General features: G+C 42.2%; 1 protein-coding gene across 3 annotated transcripts in view; it reads right to left on the reverse strand.

Moving 5' to 3' along the window:
- Nucleotides 1–19,858, reverse strand: part of BARD1 (BRCA1 associated RING domain 1) — a 40,948-nt gene extending 21,090 nt beyond the window's left edge. Inside the window, exons 1-5 of one of the 3 annotated variants that reach the window (XM_068196537.1) lie at nt 19,643–19,858; nt 19,490–19,546; nt 15,702–15,847; nt 7,897–8,891; nt 507–587 (exon numbers count right to left, since the gene is read on the reverse strand). In XM_068196537.1, coding sequence (XP_068052638.1) covers nt 507–587; nt 7,897–8,891; nt 15,702–15,847; nt 19,490–19,546; nt 19,643–19,797 — 1,434 coding nt within the window. In that variant the 5' untranslated portion in view covers nt 19,798–19,858. The remainder of the gene's footprint in view (nt 1–506; nt 588–7,896; nt 8,892–15,701; nt 15,848–19,489; nt 19,547–19,642) is intronic. The other 2 variants (XM_068196539.1, XM_068196538.1) reach the window with 2 other exon arrangements.
- Between the last annotated feature and the right edge of the window lie 846 nt (nt 19,859–20,704).

Here is a 20,704-nt window from a genome sequence, read left to right on the forward strand (position 1 = left end):
GAACTGAACAAAGGCCAACTGTGTGCAAGTTAGACCACAGGGGAAGAAAACCCTCCAGATTACAGGCTATCAGGAGTATTCCGCAGGAGAGGAAGAAGTCATGGTTGAAAAGAACCTTTTGTTTACTTTCTGTAATTCAATCGAGCAATTTTTTCACTCCACTACTTGATATATTCTCAAACCACTGAGGACATTAGGAACCCATTAAATACAACATTGTTTTGAATTGATCATTTTCAAGTTATGCTAGTTGTGTTTTCTGCATTTGCAGAGTCACGGGCTGATCGATTTCATGGCCTGCCCTACACCCCAGCAAAGGAGAATGACACCTATGCAGGTCAGTGACTGCTGATGAATTCTCTTAACCTTGTTTATCATCACTTCTTCACTTGGATATTTTAGTTCCTTCCCACATTTAGGTGACAGAAAACTATGCAGAGAGGAATGGAGGGATGAAGGGAAATCTGATTACAAGGAGAAGACAGAAAGAAGCTTGCAACACTCACCAGTGGAGTCCAGCCAGCGTTATCTTTGACATTGGGATCTGCCCCGTTTTTCAGCAGCTGCTCCACAGCTGCTAAGTCACCCTACACAAGGAAATAAAACAGTTATGAAAAAGTAATGAAGAAAATACAGAGATACAGCACAAATTTGAAATATGCACAACTATAAATTTAGCTGCAATAAAAATGTAATGATATAAGCCTTCCATGTAGATATTGTCAGGATAACAAAAGCTCAACTGATCTGGAGACCACAGTTAATCACTGCTGTTCATTTAGAACCACCCACACATTTTACACAAATACATAGTCCCAGATAAAAACTATGCATGTAACAGAGTTAATTCAAAATAAATGGAAACATTTGTGCTAATTGCAATCTGTCCACTACACTCAAACTGCAAGGAATAAAGTCAGGAACGTTTATTGAGAATTTCCTCATCCTTCAGACTGGATTTTTTTCAACCTAATTTAAATAACTGTCTGAAAACATAGGTGAAATAAATTAATAAGCCTGACAAGCTTCTAGAAATTGATTTTCCACGAAAGGAAGAGTTTTATTTAACACTGCAATTACTACTTGACGTTGAATCTCACTGACACTTTCTCTGACAGTTATCTACCAAACAGTTTTAATTTGCTTTTTGGAAAAATGCTATACTCAGCTTTCACTGTAAGCAAGGAGGTGTGGAAAGGGTGGAAACTGATGCAGAGCCTAAGGAAAAGAGGCTGAATAGAGATGAGGCAAAGGAAACAAAAGGGCAGAATTTGTGAATCAGAGGTTTTGACACCCTGAAAAGCAAAGTTGGCAATAAGATTGGAACATATCCAGATGCAGCTATAAATAGGTAAGAAGGTGTCTGTGGAAGCTGAGGCAAGGAGATCTCTGCAGTGCAGGTCTCAATTCTTATTATTTTAGGCAAAATAAAGTGTTTCAAGGCAGCTGCTGACACTTTGCTTAGACCAGGGTACTGAGATCCCAGATGAACAGACTATTAATATATAAACTGAGATGTAGCCCTTGCCAAGGCCAAATATACAATATAAAAAAAGATCTGAAAGACAGAAATTTAATCCGTGATATATATCAAGTTCAATGCCTTTAAGTAGTGGAAAGTCAAGGAATGCCTAGGTGCTACTCACAGCAAGCCTTGGAAAAGGTAAGAGAATATTGTATTAAGCTTTAAATACAATAAAAACAAACTTAATCTGATTTTGCTACCAAGAAACTCTTTGAAAAAACAATATAGCTTTAATCTTTACTTTTTAAGTTAGAAAAAATATTAAGACAGACTGCTCTGCAAAAATAAATACAGCAAGCAACAACTGTAAACTCAGAATTCACCAAAATAAATGCTGAGACTCACTGGCTTTACAACCATCAAGCAAATTAAGACATCAGAGATAAATTTGATGCGTTATATTCACAATCTGGATGTCCCAGCAAAATGTTACCTTTCAAAGCAATTAAAGGATTCTAGCAGCAGCATATTCTTTATGGCTGCAAGGTAACAGACATACATCAAACCTGAGGAGTTATTCAGAGGCAGCCAAAACAGCACTCAGCATTAAGATCCTTCCCGACAGAGAGAACACACAATTATCTATAATGAGCGAGAGCTGAGCTTATCATTTAAAGTTCAGTTTGCAAACATGTACTGCAAAGGGTTTGACATTTCAGGAGTACTGCTTTAAAGCAGGAAGCACAGCTAATAATTTGTGTGGGCATCAGATACTATCACAGCTTTTCAGATCAGTTATGTGAGCATTGATTTGTGAAACATCGCTGCAGCTCCATCAAAGGAATGTTGCTGGCGTGGACACCAGGACCGACAACATCTCCTGACTTAAATCCAGGCTCACGTCAAAATTAGAAAATTGATGTTTTGCTGCTTACAGAAGATAAATATTGTCATCATGTCATCTGTAAATGGAACCTGCTCCCTACACCCAGCACCGAGCACTGAGAGTGACAGCAAGGAGGGAAAGCTGTCATGAGCTGTGCAGTGACTGGATGGGTGCTGCCAATCAGGATTACAAGAGAGATGTTAACAAAACAGAGCCAGGAGAATGTGCCTTTTGTGTCCTCAGAGGCTCTTCAGTCAGTCACCATAAGGTGAACATTTAGCTAAAAAAAGAAGATGAAATTTCAAGTGGCAGATCATTAATAGACATGTTATCAAGTCCCTTCTGCAAGCAGGACCACAATCACAGAATCATTTTGGTTGGAAAAGACCTGTAAGATCATCAAATGCCACCAGAGGTGCCTCTGCTATTTTGCCTGGATCTTCCAGAGGCTGACACCAGGTTTAGATGGCAAGTCAAGCTAAGTAACTGTGATCCAAGAGTAAAAAAAAATAAAGTGGCGTGGTTATTTTTTACATTGGCCACTTCTACCAAAGCTGATGGAATTACTAACATTTCTAAGCTAATAAATGCTTTGCTAAACTCTAAACAAGAAACAGTAAGGACCATGGAGGTGCAAATCCCAGACACAAATATGTCAATTCCATGTCTTCCCTCTACAAGAGACCAGAAGAAACTACACCTATTACTATGGTATGACTAATTCCAACATGCTGCATATAGATGTGCTTTGACTAACGCTGAAATTAATTTTGCACATTTAGCTCCTTGAGTATATTTGACGCAGCAGGAAAATCACCAGTCTGCACCAAGAAGCATAACCAGGGAACACAAGGAGAGACCCCCTTAGCAGCCTGAGGCAACAGAAGGGAAACGTTAAGTGGAGACACTTCTTCCTCAGAAAGGGAGAATAAGGCAAATACCAGGTAGAAAAATGCTCCTACCATTAAGAATTCACAGGCAGGTGTTTATTTTGAAATCTAATTACCAGTGAAGGATTACACCCAGCTCTTGAAGAGGCAGGAGCTACTGCAGAATGCAGAATTATCCATTCGGAACAGAGCTCAGGACATTTCACGCTCATAACAAAGCTCAGCTGTAGTGACAGGGCAGGAAAGGCACGCGTTTGCTCTTGCTCGGCACCGCAGCTCCCGGAGCTGGGCAAACCGGAGAAGCAGGAAAGGCACTGGGGCCATCTGTTGGCAGAGCTGCAGCCGGCACTAGATCAGACAGAGAGGAGCATTTACAGGGCTTCAGCACTTCCTCCTCCCGAGGAGAATTTCGTTCCTGCAGCCACAGAGGGCATAAGACCAGAAAACCATCTCTACTTGGCTTACACAAGGTTGTTGGAGATTTTTTATCTTTTCCCTCAAGTCCTGAATTTAATACATGTGGTTAAGAACTGCAAGTGTCCTTTTACTTCTATCTTACAGGGTTTTTTTTTCCATTTTGCCCTTTACAACTTCCATTAATCGAGGTATTTTTCACCAAAAAGTCAAATTACTAAATAAATGAAAACATATTCTACCAGTTAATGAGAGAGATCCAGTGAATTAGGACAGTACACGAAGATGAAGCTAAAAAGCTGTACTCCTTCAACCAAATATTTTTTTCTTTTATTTACAAATTTAATCAAGCAACTTCAATCTTCAGGTCAAACAAATGAACCAAAAAGACCTCCTTTCAAACACAATGCCATTTTCTTGTTTAAGCTGTAGGGGAACTAGATTACTTACAACTCATAAATGGTCAAGGAGGACAAATATGAATGAAAAAGCTTATTGAAATTGTGAACTCTTTCCAGAATGCTGCAAGATTCTCCCCTCAAAACCATCCAAATGAATTCCCTACACAGCAGACCATTCCCTAATAACAAAGATACAAGAAGCTATGCTTAACCTTTAATAAAGAGAAATCATGCAAGAAGTTACCCAGCCTCAGAAAGAAGACAAGCAACAACCAAGCATTATCGAAAAAGAAATGGTAATTTTGTTTCCAGGCTTCCAAATCAGCACTTGGGAAGATGGATTGCTTTGACGCAGGGCCAGTTTCCATACTCTCAAGTCCTGCATTTGAAACCACTGCACTATTTCGTATTTGCCTTGACCTCCTCTCTGCAGGAGGAGAGATGTTCTTCTGTGACCCATCTCTCAGCCACGACACACGCAGATCCAGTACCAAAAGCAAGGGAGTGCACAGCTGACGAGGTCAAACACCTGGAAACAAGATTTAAAAGCCATCCTGACGTTTGCCATCAGATGCTCACAAAACCACAACATCTTCTCTGCTCTCCTTCCTGGTGTGTTGCTAACTGGTAACAAAGCAGTAAAAGGAGCACTCTCACAGGCCCAGAAGGAATTATCTCACAGTTGTTTTACTGTGTTAATTATAATGACCATGAAGAGTCCAGCAGAGCAGGCTAGCCATGGGTGAAGCTGTTCTGTGAGCCCTCCTGAGAGCGGCAAGGAGGAAAAGCTGTCATGAGCTGGCAAAACTAAAGGGTCCCTAGAAGAGGAGGTAACCAAAACTGTCCAAATGCACCAGCTCTCTCTTCAAACTCAGTAGATGCTCTGCACAGAGGCAAATTCTTCTTTCCTCAGAGGAGAGACAACTCCTCATTTCCTTCTAACTTGAAGCATCACAAGCCTTCCCCCAGCTATTTCCCACTCACTCCTTGTAACAGTGGGGCTGCTGCCAAGGTCCCGTTACCCTCTTGTGTTGCAGTTCACCGTCCCTCTCCCTGGAATCCATAGTGCCACAACTTGCCCCATCACTTCCCTCAGCAAAGCAGGAGAAGCACAGGCACCACCCAGACCTGAAATGCAGTGCTAAGGAAGTGGGGGGTTCCTCTCTCCACGGCAGATTTAGGACTCTGCACTAACTCATTAAGTGGTGCTGTGCTGTGATTTAATTGCCATGGAAAAGCTGGTCCCAGAACAATTTGTTCTCCTGCTGTAAAAAAAAATTCCCCCCTGGAAGGGCTCTTGATGGGGCAATTTCCCATTAGTTTAGAATATTCAGAGTTGAATAGGTCACATTTTGCATGTTAACCAATTGGGATTTTCCCCTTTAATGACTGTGAAGATAAATGTGACTGCTGGTTGCTACAGGAAGAGTCACATTTATTTTCATTTATTAGTTTAACTCACCATTAAGTTCATCCACACTAGAATCTTTCTTGAGAACCATTTTGATTTCAGTGAAATAATAACTACTACTAGTAGTAGTAAATGGGGACAATCCTTCAGAATCATTATAAACAGCACAACATTTAGTTTTCGTGCCTGCTAACAAATAAGAAAGAAGGGATAATTCAATTAACTTCAATTAAATTCTGGGTATTAGACCCTAACAGCTAATGAAAATAATACAGATTTGGTTTTATAATTAATGAAGTCCCAGAGAATTAGACTTCATTTTGGGGGAGGGTGGCAGCTACAAGTCAGTTTCCTTTTACACACATGGAAGAACATTACTGGCTGTGTAAAAACAACAAGAAATAAAATTATCTATTAAACGAAACTGGAAGAGAAAAAAAAATCACAACTAATCTGAAGGGAAAAAAAAAACACCAGCAACCAAACCAACAAATCTAAACTCCACACTGAAAATACACAAAGAGGATAAAGCCTGCTCTTTTCAAGACCAGTTTGTCAAAATACTTTTATCAGTTCACACAGGGTTCCTGCAAGTTAAGAGATCATAACCAAGGGATCACTTCCTTCGTGTTATTTTAGTTCCTTTTCAAAGCAAACTTTGGGATCACCCTGAAGCCCTACCTAGTTACACAAGCCTTTGCTAATGAGCACCTCAATGAATATGGAGCTGCTGGATAAAAACCACAGCAGAACTAATGAGGAACAGAAGCCATTTCCCACTTTAGCTCAATAATTATAAACATCAAAAGACAACACCAAAAGAACTCGCACACAGGACTGAAAAAGCCCATCCCACTGCCCACACTCCAGCTGGAAGTCAGCTTTTTTTTGGCTGTACCAATGCCAGTAAGGAGTGCCAGCAACACCACTGAACTTCAATAATCAAAACATGTTTATCCTTTTTGTCTACTGCATGAACTGCTTAATTTTTCATTTATCATCAAAATGCTTTGCAATGAAACCTTACTGGCATATCACCAATATGCCAATACTCCAAGTCTCAACAAGCTGCAGGGATGCTGTTTTCTTAGATGAAATACCTGTGTTCCAAAGAAGCATCAGGCATATTGCTGGTAACCATACCTGTGTGAAAACTTGTCAGGGCAAATCCATTTTTTTCAGAACCAGTCAGTCATGACTGCATTCATTACAAATTCCCAGAAAATCACAGAAGGGTAATTTGTAAACAGTGCTTTAATAAAGAGGAATATGCAGAACTTATGACAAGAGGTGACATGAGATCTCTCCTTCAAAGCTCTTAAGTCCTGTGAGGACAGTGTTTCATTTTCTCCCCCCTAATTCCATATTAATGACACAAATACCAGATTTGAACTCAACTCAGCTCAGCTGACACCTCCATTTAAAAAGGTCTCTTGCAGCAGGAGCAGCTTATTAGAATGCCTTTGAAAGAGGACAGAGTTATTTATCAAGAACAGCCTCCGTCTCACCAGACAGAAGTGCTGTATAAATGTCAGGTGCCTACAGAGGAATCAATTCTTCTAGTATATGCAGTTTATTAACCACAGGGCATTTGTATTTTATGATTTAGCACAAAGTACATTTAGATTGCCAGACTAGAAACTCTTGGAAATGATCTCTCAGAAGGAAGCTGCCATGAGTGCATCTGATGAGTGGGACATCTCTTACCAGCTCTTACAAAGTAATGGGCAAGGGCAGCCCCTGCAAAGAGCAAAGCCATGAAGTTCTACCACACCAGGAACTGGTTAAGATACTATGAGTGACAGCTATCATTCCAAGAATAATACTGATCTTACATAAAACTCAGAACACCCCAACTGTCCCTTCCCTCCAGAGCATAGGGCTCAGCATGGGAATCACAGGGTGCAGCACCTCATTCCCCTTGAGTCAACACTTGCATCAGGCGGTGGATCTCAACACGTATATAAGAGTTAACTAATGTTTCACAGAGTTATCTTTATGTCCATAACTCAGATCTTGTCCTGGCTGAGTTACCAGATCAGACTGAACTGATCAAGGTCACTCAGTAAGATCTGCAATACTTCCTAAACTCCTTGTGACAAATCAGAGACAGCTTTCTGGCACACAAGGCCAAAACATTTAAATGCTTATCACTTCCTAGAACTCACAGGTTCACAGGTATAACTGACACTGTAATGCTTTGAGTTTCCAAGTACAATCATCTTTGATCATTCCAACAGTCATTCCTTTATGAAATCAGAGAATCAGGTTGGAAACTTCCAAATAAACCTAGAAGAAAAAGATCACAAAATGAGGTTTCCCTCCCTGAAACAGGATGTTCTGAAGTAACTGGATTCCAGAATATTTTTAAAACAACATTGTCTTTTTAAACCTCTGCTGAAAGCTGAACTAGAAGATGATGGTCCTACCTTGATGGAAGCAATATGAAGCAAAGTCTCTCCCTTGTAATTTCTTCTGGCAATTGTGTTGACACCAGGGGATTTCAACACAGAAGGACTGAGTGGTGTAGCTACTTGACTGCAAGTCTTAGAAGTGGATGGGGTAGAGGGAGATTCTGAAAGTGAAGGACTGTTAATCGCTCGAAGGGCTGCAGATCTTCTTGTCTTCATTCCAGTGTCGGTGAGTTTGGATGCAGAGGAAGAAATCTGGACTGGTGTCTGTTCAGTGGCTGGGGAGATGGGGGAGCCCTGCAGTGACTCCTCTAAGGCATCAGCCTGCCTGCCTGCCTTCCCAGGAATGCCCCTCTCACTTCTTCTTACTCTTTTAGACTGAGGAGTACCCTGAAGTCTGGATTGCTCCCTTCCACGTTTCAAAGGCGTAACTTCATTTGCTATTGACAGCAATGCCTCTGCAGCACTATTTTCCTCCTTGCTATCTCGTGCAGAGCACGCAACCTCACTGTTATCTTTCTTCTCTGGGGATTCCACCTGTGGTAGAACTTCCACATCTTCTGTATTATCGCTGGAGTCAGCTTCCTTTACAGACTCCTGCTGAGGTCTTTCTTCAGGACTCTCTGGTTCCTGCGTGCACAGCACTACTGGTTGACTGCAGATGGTCACACACTTTTCCTTGGGAGTCTTCTCCTTGGCTCTTTTCTGCTCAGGCTTCTCTAAGCTCCACTCTTTGTTAACGTCTGCTAGATGTTTCTTCTTCGTCTTCTTAATCTGTCTTTGAGTTGGTCTTTTTGTTGGCTTGGAGGGCTTTTCGTGAGGAGGGGAAGGAAAGAAATCATAAACTGAAGATGTGTCTTGACCGACATCATTGCTTTTAGTCCCAGCCTGACTCCTGTTCACAACACATCGAATCTTCCTGCTTCTTGGGCTGAACCACATTTTTATCTGCTCCTTCTTGCTCTTTTTTTCCAACTCTGAGTCAGTTGGTGTGGATGCATCCTCTGCTGAATCTAAGTGCATGAGGAAAGGGTAAAAATAATTATGGAGTACTCTTCAGAACCTCACAAAGCAAAAAAAAGATCATAACAACAACTACAAGAATTGATGAAGTGTTACTAAATACAATCTATGAGTGCCTTCATTTCTTCTGAGAAGACACACGCAGTGGCTTTAAAAGCCCTGGCAAGGTCACCCCCATGAGAAGACACACGCAGTGGCTTTAAAAGCCCTGGCAAGGTCACCCCCCTGAGAAGACACACGCAGTGGCTTTAAAAGCCCTGGCAAGGTCACCCCCCTGAGAAGACACACGCAGTGGCTTTAAAAGCCCTGGCAAGGTCACCCCCCTGAGAAGACACACGCGGTGGCCTTTAAAAGCCCTGGCAAGGTCACATGCCACTCTGGAGCTCAGAGATCCCAGTGCAGCGACAGCTATCCATCAGGCAAGTGAGCATCTTGGTAAAGAAATTCCTTCAGTAGTCTGGGTTCAAAGCACAGCACTTGCACAGCAGAGTTCTGACCAGGTCAGAAAAGGACAGAAGTTGGTTTTCTCACTGAGTTTTCCTTGGAAATAGGTTTAATGAAGAGGCATGTGCATACCCAAAAGAGCACAGAAATGGTTTTTTAAAGAGATATTACAGTTCATCCGAAGATGAAAAGGAAAAAGAGCTGTAAGCAAGCAAAAACAATATACTTATAAAAATGTCAAACATTCCTGAGAAATTTTGACTGATTCCACATATACAGCAGATGAATCAGAGGAATATATATAGAAAATCTGTACGCAATTGTGTCCTGTCATTTGATCCTTTACCCCTGGGTAGTAAATAATTTCAAGGAAGCCAAGCACTTTGATGATGTCAAACATTTCTTTAAAAATATGCAGTGGAGCAATTTTATAAATCACATCATACAGCACATTAAAAATCAATGACCAGGATGACGGAGGAATATCCTGTACTCCCAGCACATGAAATAACAGTTGAGAATGAGGACTGAGGACATAAACACTGTCTTCAATGGCTTAAGAATAAATCAAGAAGTATAAAGTGACCTGAAGGTTAGACACTAATTTAATTTGACAGGTTTTTTGACACAAAAGAACCATAGCAGATTTTTTACCAATTCCTTCATTCTGAACTGGTGTTATTTTAGGTTATTTGGACAAGTCCTCCAAAGTATATGCATTCTTCCTATTGCCTCAACCTTCAGGGACTACCAACCACAATAGCCTTGGTGATTTATAGCAATCAAACACAAAACCAACATGAATTTTGTTTTGTTTTTTTTTCTGAAGCAGCACTAAGATCAGGATTAGAAGGGAGGGGAGGGTTTTAAGCATTCTTGAAATAAACAATACAAAATCTCAATTATTAAAAATGACAGACACTCACTGCAACAATCTATCACTTTCACTTCAGTTCATTATGTTTCTATGGCTAATTTATTATCTCCATACATCCTCTTCTATTTTTGGTGTTAGTAACTACAGCCAGTTTTTCCACAGCAAGGTGGGATAAACTCATAGCAGCAAACACACTGGCTCCAATCCCTTAGTCACAAAAAAGTGGATTTGAAACTCCACTTAAAAGAGAACCGTGTTGCTAGTAATTCAACACTAAAACAGACATTCACAGTTGTCTTTTAAAGCAATATTGCAAAGTTAAATGTTTCCTTAATCTTGATTTCAATTACTCTACTTACCCCTCAAATTAAATCCTGTTACATATTATTAGATTTAGCTGGAGGAATATGTAAGCCATCAGACCAAAAGTGTCATTAAGAATACAGCTTGAGGCTAGTTAATCAATCATTTAGGCATCTAAAGATAATCATCAAGTACAGAACTGCAGCTATTTGGTTTTCCTCTAAGGCTGGGCTTGGTGCAAACAAGAAAAAAAGCACTGAAATTGAGACTGAAACCTCAGAACTAGCTAGCCTTGAGAACATATCCAATCTCATTCTGACAATAACATCTAAAAAAAAGGAAGAGCTTGATTGCAAACAGATGCAAAATATAAAACTCAAGTTACTATTTACTCATCTTGCCTTCAGTGTTTACACAAACTAGCAGATCTCCTTGTAAAATATTTACCTTGCTAAAAGTATCAGTCATCCCCAAGTAAAGAGAAAGAATAAAATCAGCTTGCAGAAGTAATTTGTGCAACAATTTTACGATGGCCAGAATTCTTTTTGATGTGTATAGCGCAGCAAGACTTTAAAGTCCAAGTGACAAATTCAATCAAAGGCACTGTCCTTCAGAAGTATGATCTAAAGCAGCAGAACACAATGAAGCATTTACACTGGATGCACCACTTCTGGCAGCAGGAAAGCCTGTGAAAAATCCACCACAAGGCTTCCTGAACTGATCTGTTCATTCCTGGCTGCTCAGCAGGGACTTACCAGTCAGGTTATTAAAAACCTGCTGAAAATACAACGTGGCAAATAAATACTTTCCCAGGAGTGTTTTTCCTCACCTGCAATGACTTGAGGTGTAACAGAGTATGCTGCATGTTCTAGAACAGGGAGGCACTCGTGGGACATGATTAAAAGATGCCCATATCCTGACAAAATACCCACCCCATCCAGAGGCCAGCCCTGCGCACCCAGGGGAGGAAATTGCATTTTCTGGTTTTTCTTAGACTCTGCTACCCCTCCTGCATTTCCAAAGTGTACAAGGTAGGGAGCCCAACCAACCTGGAGAAATGGCCAATCTACCTTCCCTGAAAATCAAATCTTTTGATGGACTGAGAGCTGCAAGAAGGAGAAATAAAGAGGGGAGATCCAGAGCCAAGAAGCTGAAAGGAAGTTCTTATGATTTAATAAGTAAATGTTAATTTATATAAAGAGGGTATTATCTGGTGGCTAAGTTCATTCAGTTAAAGTACCTTCAGAGAAAATTGCTCACAATAAAATCAATCCCAATGAATTCTCTGCTGTCTCTGAGTTTGAAGCCAGAGCTTGGATCTCAACAGGATTGAAAAAAATTACTATTATGATTTTGCTTTAATTGTCTTTTTAACACATAAGTGTCATCACAAAAATTTTCAGAGAGGCATTTAGACAAGGTAAATTAGTAGAGCATTCCTTACTAATCCTAGATTTTAAGCATCTGCAATAGCATAAAGAGCATCCACAATAGCAGTATTAGAATCAGCCTATAATAAATGCAGTAAATTCAGTCTCTATTACCTATTAAACGTAACATTCTACACAATGTAGTAACTGAATTATTTCTAATTTAGAGTTATTTGCACATAATAAGACCAAGTTTCTCAATGCTGACATTTAATAGAGTTGAATTTCTTAAGTGTTAAAAGGGTTGAGAGTACACAAAAATACCAGGAGATATTGCCTTGCAACTAGAGCTCCATCTCCAAGTTCTGCTGTAGTGCAATAGCAGGCTAGTGCAGGGGGGAAAAGCAGCAATTAGAAAATGTGGTTTAGCTGTCATTAATCTGCATCAAAGGAATATTATGATGCACATTGTGTGCCTTTCAAATTATTCTCTATTACGGGTTTCAGAACAGAAGTTGAGAAATCTCTTTGACAAACTAGTCCCTTATTAAAAATCAAAGGGAAGAGCTTTGGTACCATCTGTGCAACATTAGTGCCTTCACTGAAGAGTGATTATTTTGCAAGTTAAGTATTCAACACCAAAGGGGAAAGGGAGAAATTCCAGCTATTCAAAACTTAATCTTTAGATGTTATGAAAAATGTCACAGCAGCCATGAAATGCAATGTAATCTGTTACAACAGGAGTTCCACATCCAGTTAATGTGAACCAAAGTCATGATACTGTAAAGGCTGATTGATCTGGCTGACTGTCCACCAGCATCAGCACCAGCTCGGGAAGCTTTGACCAACTCTTGCAAGGTGTAGCTCTGCATGAGAAGAGTGGGGAAGGCTTTCTGTTTGATTTATGAGAGTGAAGCAGATTGCTACAAAGAATAAGGTAAAATCAACTATAAATGGTTGGTGATGGTTCTGAAAATTTACAGCAATCTCTTATTTTTAAAGAGCATTACACAGAAAACTCTAAATCAACAAATCCAGTGTTTTATGTACACTATGTCCATGATTCCACGAGTCCTCAGGAATTACCCACCCGTGGAACCCATCATCCCACCAGTGTCAGTTCCCTAGATGTCTTTGACACTGTAACATTAGAGCTAAAGCGTTTGAGTGCAGACATCCTATCTGTGGTGCCAGCCAGCCAGCTTCCTTTTTCCCTTAGGAAGGTACAGCACAGGGCAGCCAAAAAGTCAGGCACCTCTCCTCATCTTGCCATGGACTAAGCATAGAAAACCTCTAACAAGTGAATTAATTTGGAGGCTCAGCATTTCCTAGCTATAGCTTGAATTTTCCACCTATAATTTGCATTTTCCAGCCAGTTTCAGGTTTGTTTGTCAATCCATCTTCAGTCACCCCAGGAGTGTCATTTGCTATGTTTCCCTCTAATTTAAGAGGGAAGTATTAGCTGTTTTGTGCAGTCTTTCCTGAATTATTTGCTGCTGCTGCTTCTTACAATGCACATGCTGTTTGGCAGAAGCTATTTTTATCCCAATGGAATACAAAGTGAGATCCCTCTCATGTCTACTGTGGAACCTCAGGGTACAGGGATTTTTGTATTTGAAATATTCAGTGTGAGCTTAACCCTATCCTTTTCAGTCACAGCAGTTCCGTGGGGTTTTTTAAAAGAAACACACACAACTTACTGCATGCACTAGCTCTCTCAGAGACAAAAAAAAAATACTAGTAAGATGCACTTCAAAATTTCAGTGTCAACAAGGATCTCCAACAAGATTTAAGAGAAGCCACAACTGCCTCAAAACAAGGCACACACAGCAAATATGCAAAAGGGACATAAAACAAATACATGGAAATATTATTTTTTTTCAACTGCTTCTCTTCCTTTCCTGCACCAAAAGATTGATTTTTTGGTCTATTTCCTTTACTGGAACATAAAGTACAATTTCTGACCTTCTAACACACAAGAGAAGAAAATATTGTTGGCAGAAGTACAGTGCTGTAAGAACACAAAAGCAGGTCCTTAACGAGAGAAGAGAACCCATGATTCTCCAAACTCAAACATACTTCTCTTTGGATACATTAAGTTCAAGGCAGAACTTAATGTATCCAGACATCAATGGGAGGTGAGGGATTTGCCAGAGATGAGGGAAAAAATCATCCTGAAGAATTTGCTCTCGAAATCTCTAAAGCTACAATATCCTGTGATTTTCAACCATATATTTTTCCCCCCTCAAGATATAACGTTGTTCTTAGAGGTGTGCTCATTTACTTATGAATTCAAGCCATTCCTCACGGTGAACTACTACCAGCTCAGGATTTTCTCAGTATCACACATCCAAACCTCACTATCACACATCCAAAAGGCCACTCTGCTAATCCTTAGCACACTGCAAAGATTACAAGTGACAGAAAGGCATCTCCCAAATCATTTCATATAAGACATTCTTGTAAACTTCTATTTTGTGTCTGCTTTTAAGTCAGAACAAGGAATGATAAAAAGAACCTCATTTAGTTCTGTGGCCTAGCTACACCACACAGACTTCATTTTAGAAGAACTATGGGATTAAATGTACCATCCAATTTTCAGTACAGTTAAACATCAGACCAACTTTTAAGAGTTAATCCATTGCTAAGAGTTCTCCAAAACATCTAAACAGTATCTATAATGCTACCATGTTGTATTTTAAATGCTTTATTTATAGCATCACTAATAGTTCCTCTCAGAATGATTCTCTTCCGAGTATGCTTTTAAAAGTCTTCATCACTTAAAATGTTTCCCTGAAATCCTATTTAAGCCATCATCTGTTTTCTATGCTCCAGAAAATTCTATCACCATAGGATTTTATACCTATATAAAATGTATTCCTTTACACTTGGACACTGGCTTCAAACCTCATCACTTAAAATCCATTTTGGTGTCAATAAAGAGCTATTCCATAAATGAATGAAGGTGCTGATGGGATTAGACATAGAAATGGAATCTTTAACTTAGACAAACATATTGTGAAGCAACAATGAAGGAAGAATTACCTATTCTATATCTGACAACTAAATGAATGTTTTCTAAAACTTGGTATTACATAAATGCTCCTCTGAGCTTGCAGAAGAAACACACAATCACCTATGTTTATTTCACTACAGTTTTTCCTATTTTGACAAACAACCTAAAATTTGAGATTAAATTCCCAGAGTACATTCTCTGCAATCTCCTAGCACAGTCAGCAATGACAAAACTTCACTGTAGCAGATTAGCTGATTTTTAGGGACCAGAAGATAAATGAGTTAAGACTTGCTTCTTTCCCCTTTTTAGGCAAAGAACACAGATCATTTTTCCCATGTGCAAAAACCCTGAACTGAAAATTACTGGGACAGCAAGCACAACTCAGTGCACAGAAACGCAGAGGCAGGAGAAGACATGCATTAATTCTTTAATAGGGCCCCCCAAATACAATGCAGAACTTTACCCACTTGGGGCTCCCATAAGATCTGACAACCTGTGCCCCTGCTTGTGCCACGTGACTAAGCAATCTCTCCCACTTTCATCTAATTTTGGAAAACGGATTCTAATGAATTATGGACTAAGCCGCTCACACGGATTTCTTAGTAAAACAGATTCAAAGAACGAGCAATCCATACAGACAGTTCTCTTCAAATCAAATTTTCCAAACACGATTTGGAACACCCTCTCAGAATTTTAAGCAGGACTGCACTGCTCATTCCCTGTAAAGCCTTGTGAGATGAAATAGGGTGGCCTGGACTCTGCAGCCACCAGGGAGCTGGGTGAGTCTCACCTGAGGCACCGGTGCCCAGGAGCTGCCGCAGCTTGCTGCAGAGCTGGATCATGTTATCCAGCTGCCGGTTGATCTGTGCGTCCTGCACCCAGGCTGGCATGTGGCACACGGGGCACTCAGTGCCAACACAGTCACCCACGCAGGACCTGAAAGGCAAAGGGAAAGCCCATTACCCAGTGGAAGTTGCCTACTGCATGCACCATCAACCATAAGAATCTCTTACTTTAGTATTGACAAACCGCCGGAGGAAAGCCCACACGAGTTAGCCAAAAATGCAGAACAGGACATATTTATCATGGCAAGTGACAAGCTGAACATAAAATTAAGCAACCCACTTCCAAAGCCTTGTCAGGACAGTCATGAAAAACACAGTGCCTCACAAGCTGACCCAAATTTTCAAAAGCTCCACTGCTGTTTGACTAATAACAATTAGGCTTCACTGTTAAAACTACAAATTCTTTTACATCTGCTATTCTGCAGTCTTCCATTTTTAAACAAGTGCCAGAAAGCCAACCCATAGTCAACTACAATTTCCACTTTTTCCTAGTTAAAATTTGCTTGATGCTGTGAAAATGTTTCACCTGTGTGAACATTTCTCTGTATGAAACCCCATGAGGATCTCCAGGTGCTCAGAGTAATTTCATCACCGCTCTCTTTCACAGCATTTATGTCAGATGATCATGGTGAGATAGGTGGGGAAACAGATTTACTCAGAAATACTACTCTCGCCAAATCAGCCTAAAATCTTGTTTTCTTTTGATTAGGCCAGTGAGAAGACCTTATGATTTGTCATCTGAACTGCAACATTCAAAGGCCATTTACATCTTATCTCCCATCTACCCTATTAAATAGAGGTTCTAGTTCCACTCAGCCAAAACTGAATCATTTTGAACAGTCTCAGTTACCTGACCACTACTCGTGGAAAAATTGCTGCTAGGTATGTTTTGTGCTTTAAACAGGCAGAGACCCTTCTGGCTGAGTTACTTCTGTGTTTGGCAGACTGAAGCACAGCTCTTGGCTCCAACATATTCCAGATGACACTTGACAAATCCCTTGGAGTAAAGGGAAGGGCTAACCGGGTCTCCTTCTCTAAGGAAGCTGCCCTCAGGCTTCCCCCCCATAGATGGCCCTGCAAAGGAAATGCAGAACGATCTTCATACCACAACATCTCTTCATTACTTGCAGCTGTTAGGGTTTTGTAGTCAACTGGTAATGACTGCAGGTAACCTAGCACAGCTACCCCAACAAAACTGCAGAAACTGCTCTTCGTAAATACCCCTGTCCATGACAAAACCATGGTGAGGGGGAATCAGTCGTTTTATGTGTGACCCGAGTACTGCAGTTCTTTAGTTTCAAATCTTTCACTCCATATTTCAGGAGCCAGCTCCAACCACTCGCCCCAGTCCTCCCCAGGTGTGTTAATAAATGTCTGTCCTCAGCAGTGGACCAGAATCAGTTCTCAACACTCAAACTTGACAGAAATCAATCTTAACAGAACCTAAACCCGGCCGAACTTAAATGTAACAGAACTTCAACTTAACAGAACATAAACCTAACATCACGTAAATGTAACAAAATGTAACAAAACTAAATTCTGAGTTGAGAGCTTTATAAGCTCCAGACAGAACGGAATTTAACTCATTTTGACTCCAGGGTAACAAAAAAGGTACTGGAAATTTGTCTTTCAACAGTTAAACGTCAATGGACAATATGCAGGCAAACAACTGAGTCCTAACTGAAACAGCAGCAAGCTGGATTTACTGGAGATTATAAAGGTGTGGCAAATAAATTGTGATTTTATGTAGTTTAGTTTTGAGAATAGTTCATAGTAGCTGCAAATATTATTGAAAATACCTAATTTGCTTTAAAGAAATTAATCTGAATTTCCTTAGGTTTATCTTAAAAAATAGCTACTGCCCAAGACTCAGTCATCAAAGGACAGATTAAAGTGCTACTAGAAGGTCAGGCATACAGGAGAGAAAAGACTAGGCACAACAATAACTCAGATAATAGCAAATAAACTCCTTTTTCTGGAGCAAGAAATAGCTGCTAATGAGTGCTTAAGATTCCTGTTAGCTGTTCTTTCCAGCCTCATCAATACAAACTGCATTGTCCTCTTGATATTTAGAAAATACTTTAAAAACCCCAAAAAACTTTAACTAACAGTGGGCGATTTAAATCTATCACCTAGAATGCACAGGGATTATCCAAAATAAAACCACAAGGCCTTAGATGCCCAACAGCTGGACAATTTAAATTTATTAAATCACACGCTCATGTTTATAAAAAATTTTTACAAGTTCCTGGGGGTTATTTTACAAAATAATCTGTAGACAGGTTGTATAAATGAAAAAAAAATTTAAATAATTCCTTCAAACAGCATAATCACAGAATGATTCCAGTTGGGCAGGAACACCTTCCACTATCTCAGGCTGCTCCAAGCCCTCTCCAACCGGGCCTTGGACACTTCCAGGGATGGGGCAGCCACAGCTGCTCTGGGCAACCTGTGCCAGGGCATCACCGCCCTCACAGGGAAGAATTTCTTCCATATATCCAATGTAAACCTGCTCTCTTTCCGCGTGAAGTCAATCCTCCCAGTCCTGTCCCTATGTGCTCTTGTAAAAGGTCCCTCTTCAAGAATCTTCTACAGCAATTAATGGCTACAGCTGGGAAAGAACACGTGTCTGGAGAGAAATTAATCACCTGTGTACCTTTTAGTACATGCACACTGGGGGGAAGAGATGCTGAGAGCATCTCATAATCAGTCCCATAAACAGTTACTCCTTAAAAAGCCAGTAAATATTCTGCTTCTATTTTACCTTCCAGGCCTTCGACACTGTAAACTCTTGTTAGAAAAGTGCAGCTGAAATAGGGAGTGGATACACATCCATGAGGGAGGGTTTCTCCAGCTTTTACTGACATACTGACTATAGATTAACAGGACATAAAGCTGAGTATCTATGCTGGTTTAGACAGTATCTTTCTTCTTCACCCTAACAAAGGCAGGATTTTATCAGACTGCTCACACCTGTGCTGTGCAGAGAAACTCTTTAAGATACACAGCAGACCCTTTAACTCTGTCTGCACGTACCTGCCACGAAGAGCAGTGACACACAGGGTGGCCAAAAGGTTCCCCCAGTGCACCCAGAGGCAGTTCTGGGGCACAAACATTTCAGCTTCTGCCTGTACTCACAATGCAGTGAGTTGTCCCACAACAGGTGATGTGACCACCACCACCTCAGAAGCGCCTTGCTGGTAGAATGTTTCTTATTTAAGTCCGTTTTTTGAAGCACTCAGATTATTTGGCCAGCTCTAAGCACAGGTAAGCCTGCCAACGTGTTTGGATGCGTGTGAAAACAGCAACAGGCACAGAGGCAGAACCGAAGGAGCAAAGTCTTGGTAAGAGACTTGGCCAAACCAACAACAAGCACCACCCAACCCTCTGGTGGCAGAGGAAAACCCCCTCGGAAACAGGAAACACCTTCCCAAGCCGCTCTTTTTTCTTTACGTGGGGAGAAAGAGGAAGGAGTCGAGGATGATGCAAACTGCAGGTTGCTTTGGAATTCTACCCCACTACAAGCGGACGATTCCCTCCACCACACTGGCAGCTCCCTGCACACACGGCCAACATCCTGAAGCCTAAACCAGCGCTGTTGCACGGGACCCACAGGGGAAGAGCAGCTCCCGCTCTCGTCTCCCCCTCAGCTCCCCGGAAGGACCAGAAGGCCCCAGCGGTGCCCGCCTCCCTGCCCTTTCTCCACAGCACGGCGGCGAGCCCCGGTACTTACAGGCAGAAGACGTGCTCGCACTGCCCCAGGGACACGGGCTCCCGCAGGACACCGGCGCTGTGGGCAGAGCAAGGAGAAACGCGGCACTTTTAACACACACGGCAGGAGCCGTGGGGGGAGGAAGGGGAAAGGGGGAAGGAGGACATCCATTACCAGCGGGAGCAGCTCAGTGCCCTCTCCAGCCGCCCCAGCGCGGCGCGGGTGTGGGACCAGGGGCGCCCGGGCGGCGCCATGGAGGGGGCGGCGGGGCGGAGGGCACTGCCTGGGTCCGGCTGGTTGCCCGAGCGTCCGCGCAGCGCCTCCCTCATCGCTTCCCCCACAGCGGTTCCCTCATCGGCTCCGACCTCAAGCCTTCCTTCCCTCAGCGCTTCCCGCCGCCGCTCCGAATCCCCCGCCCGCCGCCACTGCGCAGGCGCGCGCTCCCCGCCCTCAGCGTTTCCCGCCGCCGGGAGCGGGGCGGGGCCGCCCGTGAGGGGAGCGCCGGGGAAATGGCGGCCGTCCAGAGGCGCCGGGTCGGTTCGGGTGTGGCAGGAAAATTGGGTGCCAAGTGTCCTCACGTGCGACTCCATGGGTGGGGAGTCTTCAGTAATTACAAGGAAAATAGACTCCTCTTGACAGTCGGGAGGAAAAATGGGTCTTTTTGTCTCCACGATCATCAAGCTGCGCAAGTTTGTTACAGGACTCAGTTTAAACTACTGAACTTCAGGGCAGTAGGAGAAATGGGTCCCCACAAGTCTCTAAGTCTATTGCAGAACCCAGAGGGTCTGAACTTCCGAACTTCAGGGGCAAATGCATTTTCAAGCAGCTCGAAGCCATTCCCTCATGTCCCATCGCTGCTCCCTGGAGCACGGCCCGACCCCCCGGCTGTCCCCTCCTGTCAGGAGCTGTGCAGAGCCACAGGGTCCCCCTGAGCCTCCTTTTCTCCAGGCTGAGCCCCTTCCCAGCTCCCTCAGCCTCTCCTGGGGCTCCAGCCCCTTGCCCAGCTCCGCTGCCCCTCTTCTGACCTGCTCCAGCCCCTCAACGTCCGTGGTGTCCTGAAGCACCCAGAGCTGGACGCAACACTTGAGGTGCGGTCTCACCAGTGCCCAGCACTGGGGGAAAATCACTTCCCTGCTCCTGTGGCCACACTGGTCCTGATACAGGCCAGGTGCCATTGGCCTTCTTGCCTACCTGGGCTCATGTTCAGCCGCTGCTCTGACGCCTTTCCCAGCTTTC

Source organism: Anomalospiza imberbis, chromosome 7 (genome assembly GCF_031753505.1).
Source record: "Anomalospiza imberbis isolate Cuckoo-Finch-1a 21T00152 chromosome 7, ASM3175350v1, whole genome shotgun sequence".
In the NCBI taxonomy this organism is placed as follows: Eukaryota; Metazoa; Chordata; class Aves; order Passeriformes; family Viduidae; genus Anomalospiza; species Anomalospiza imberbis.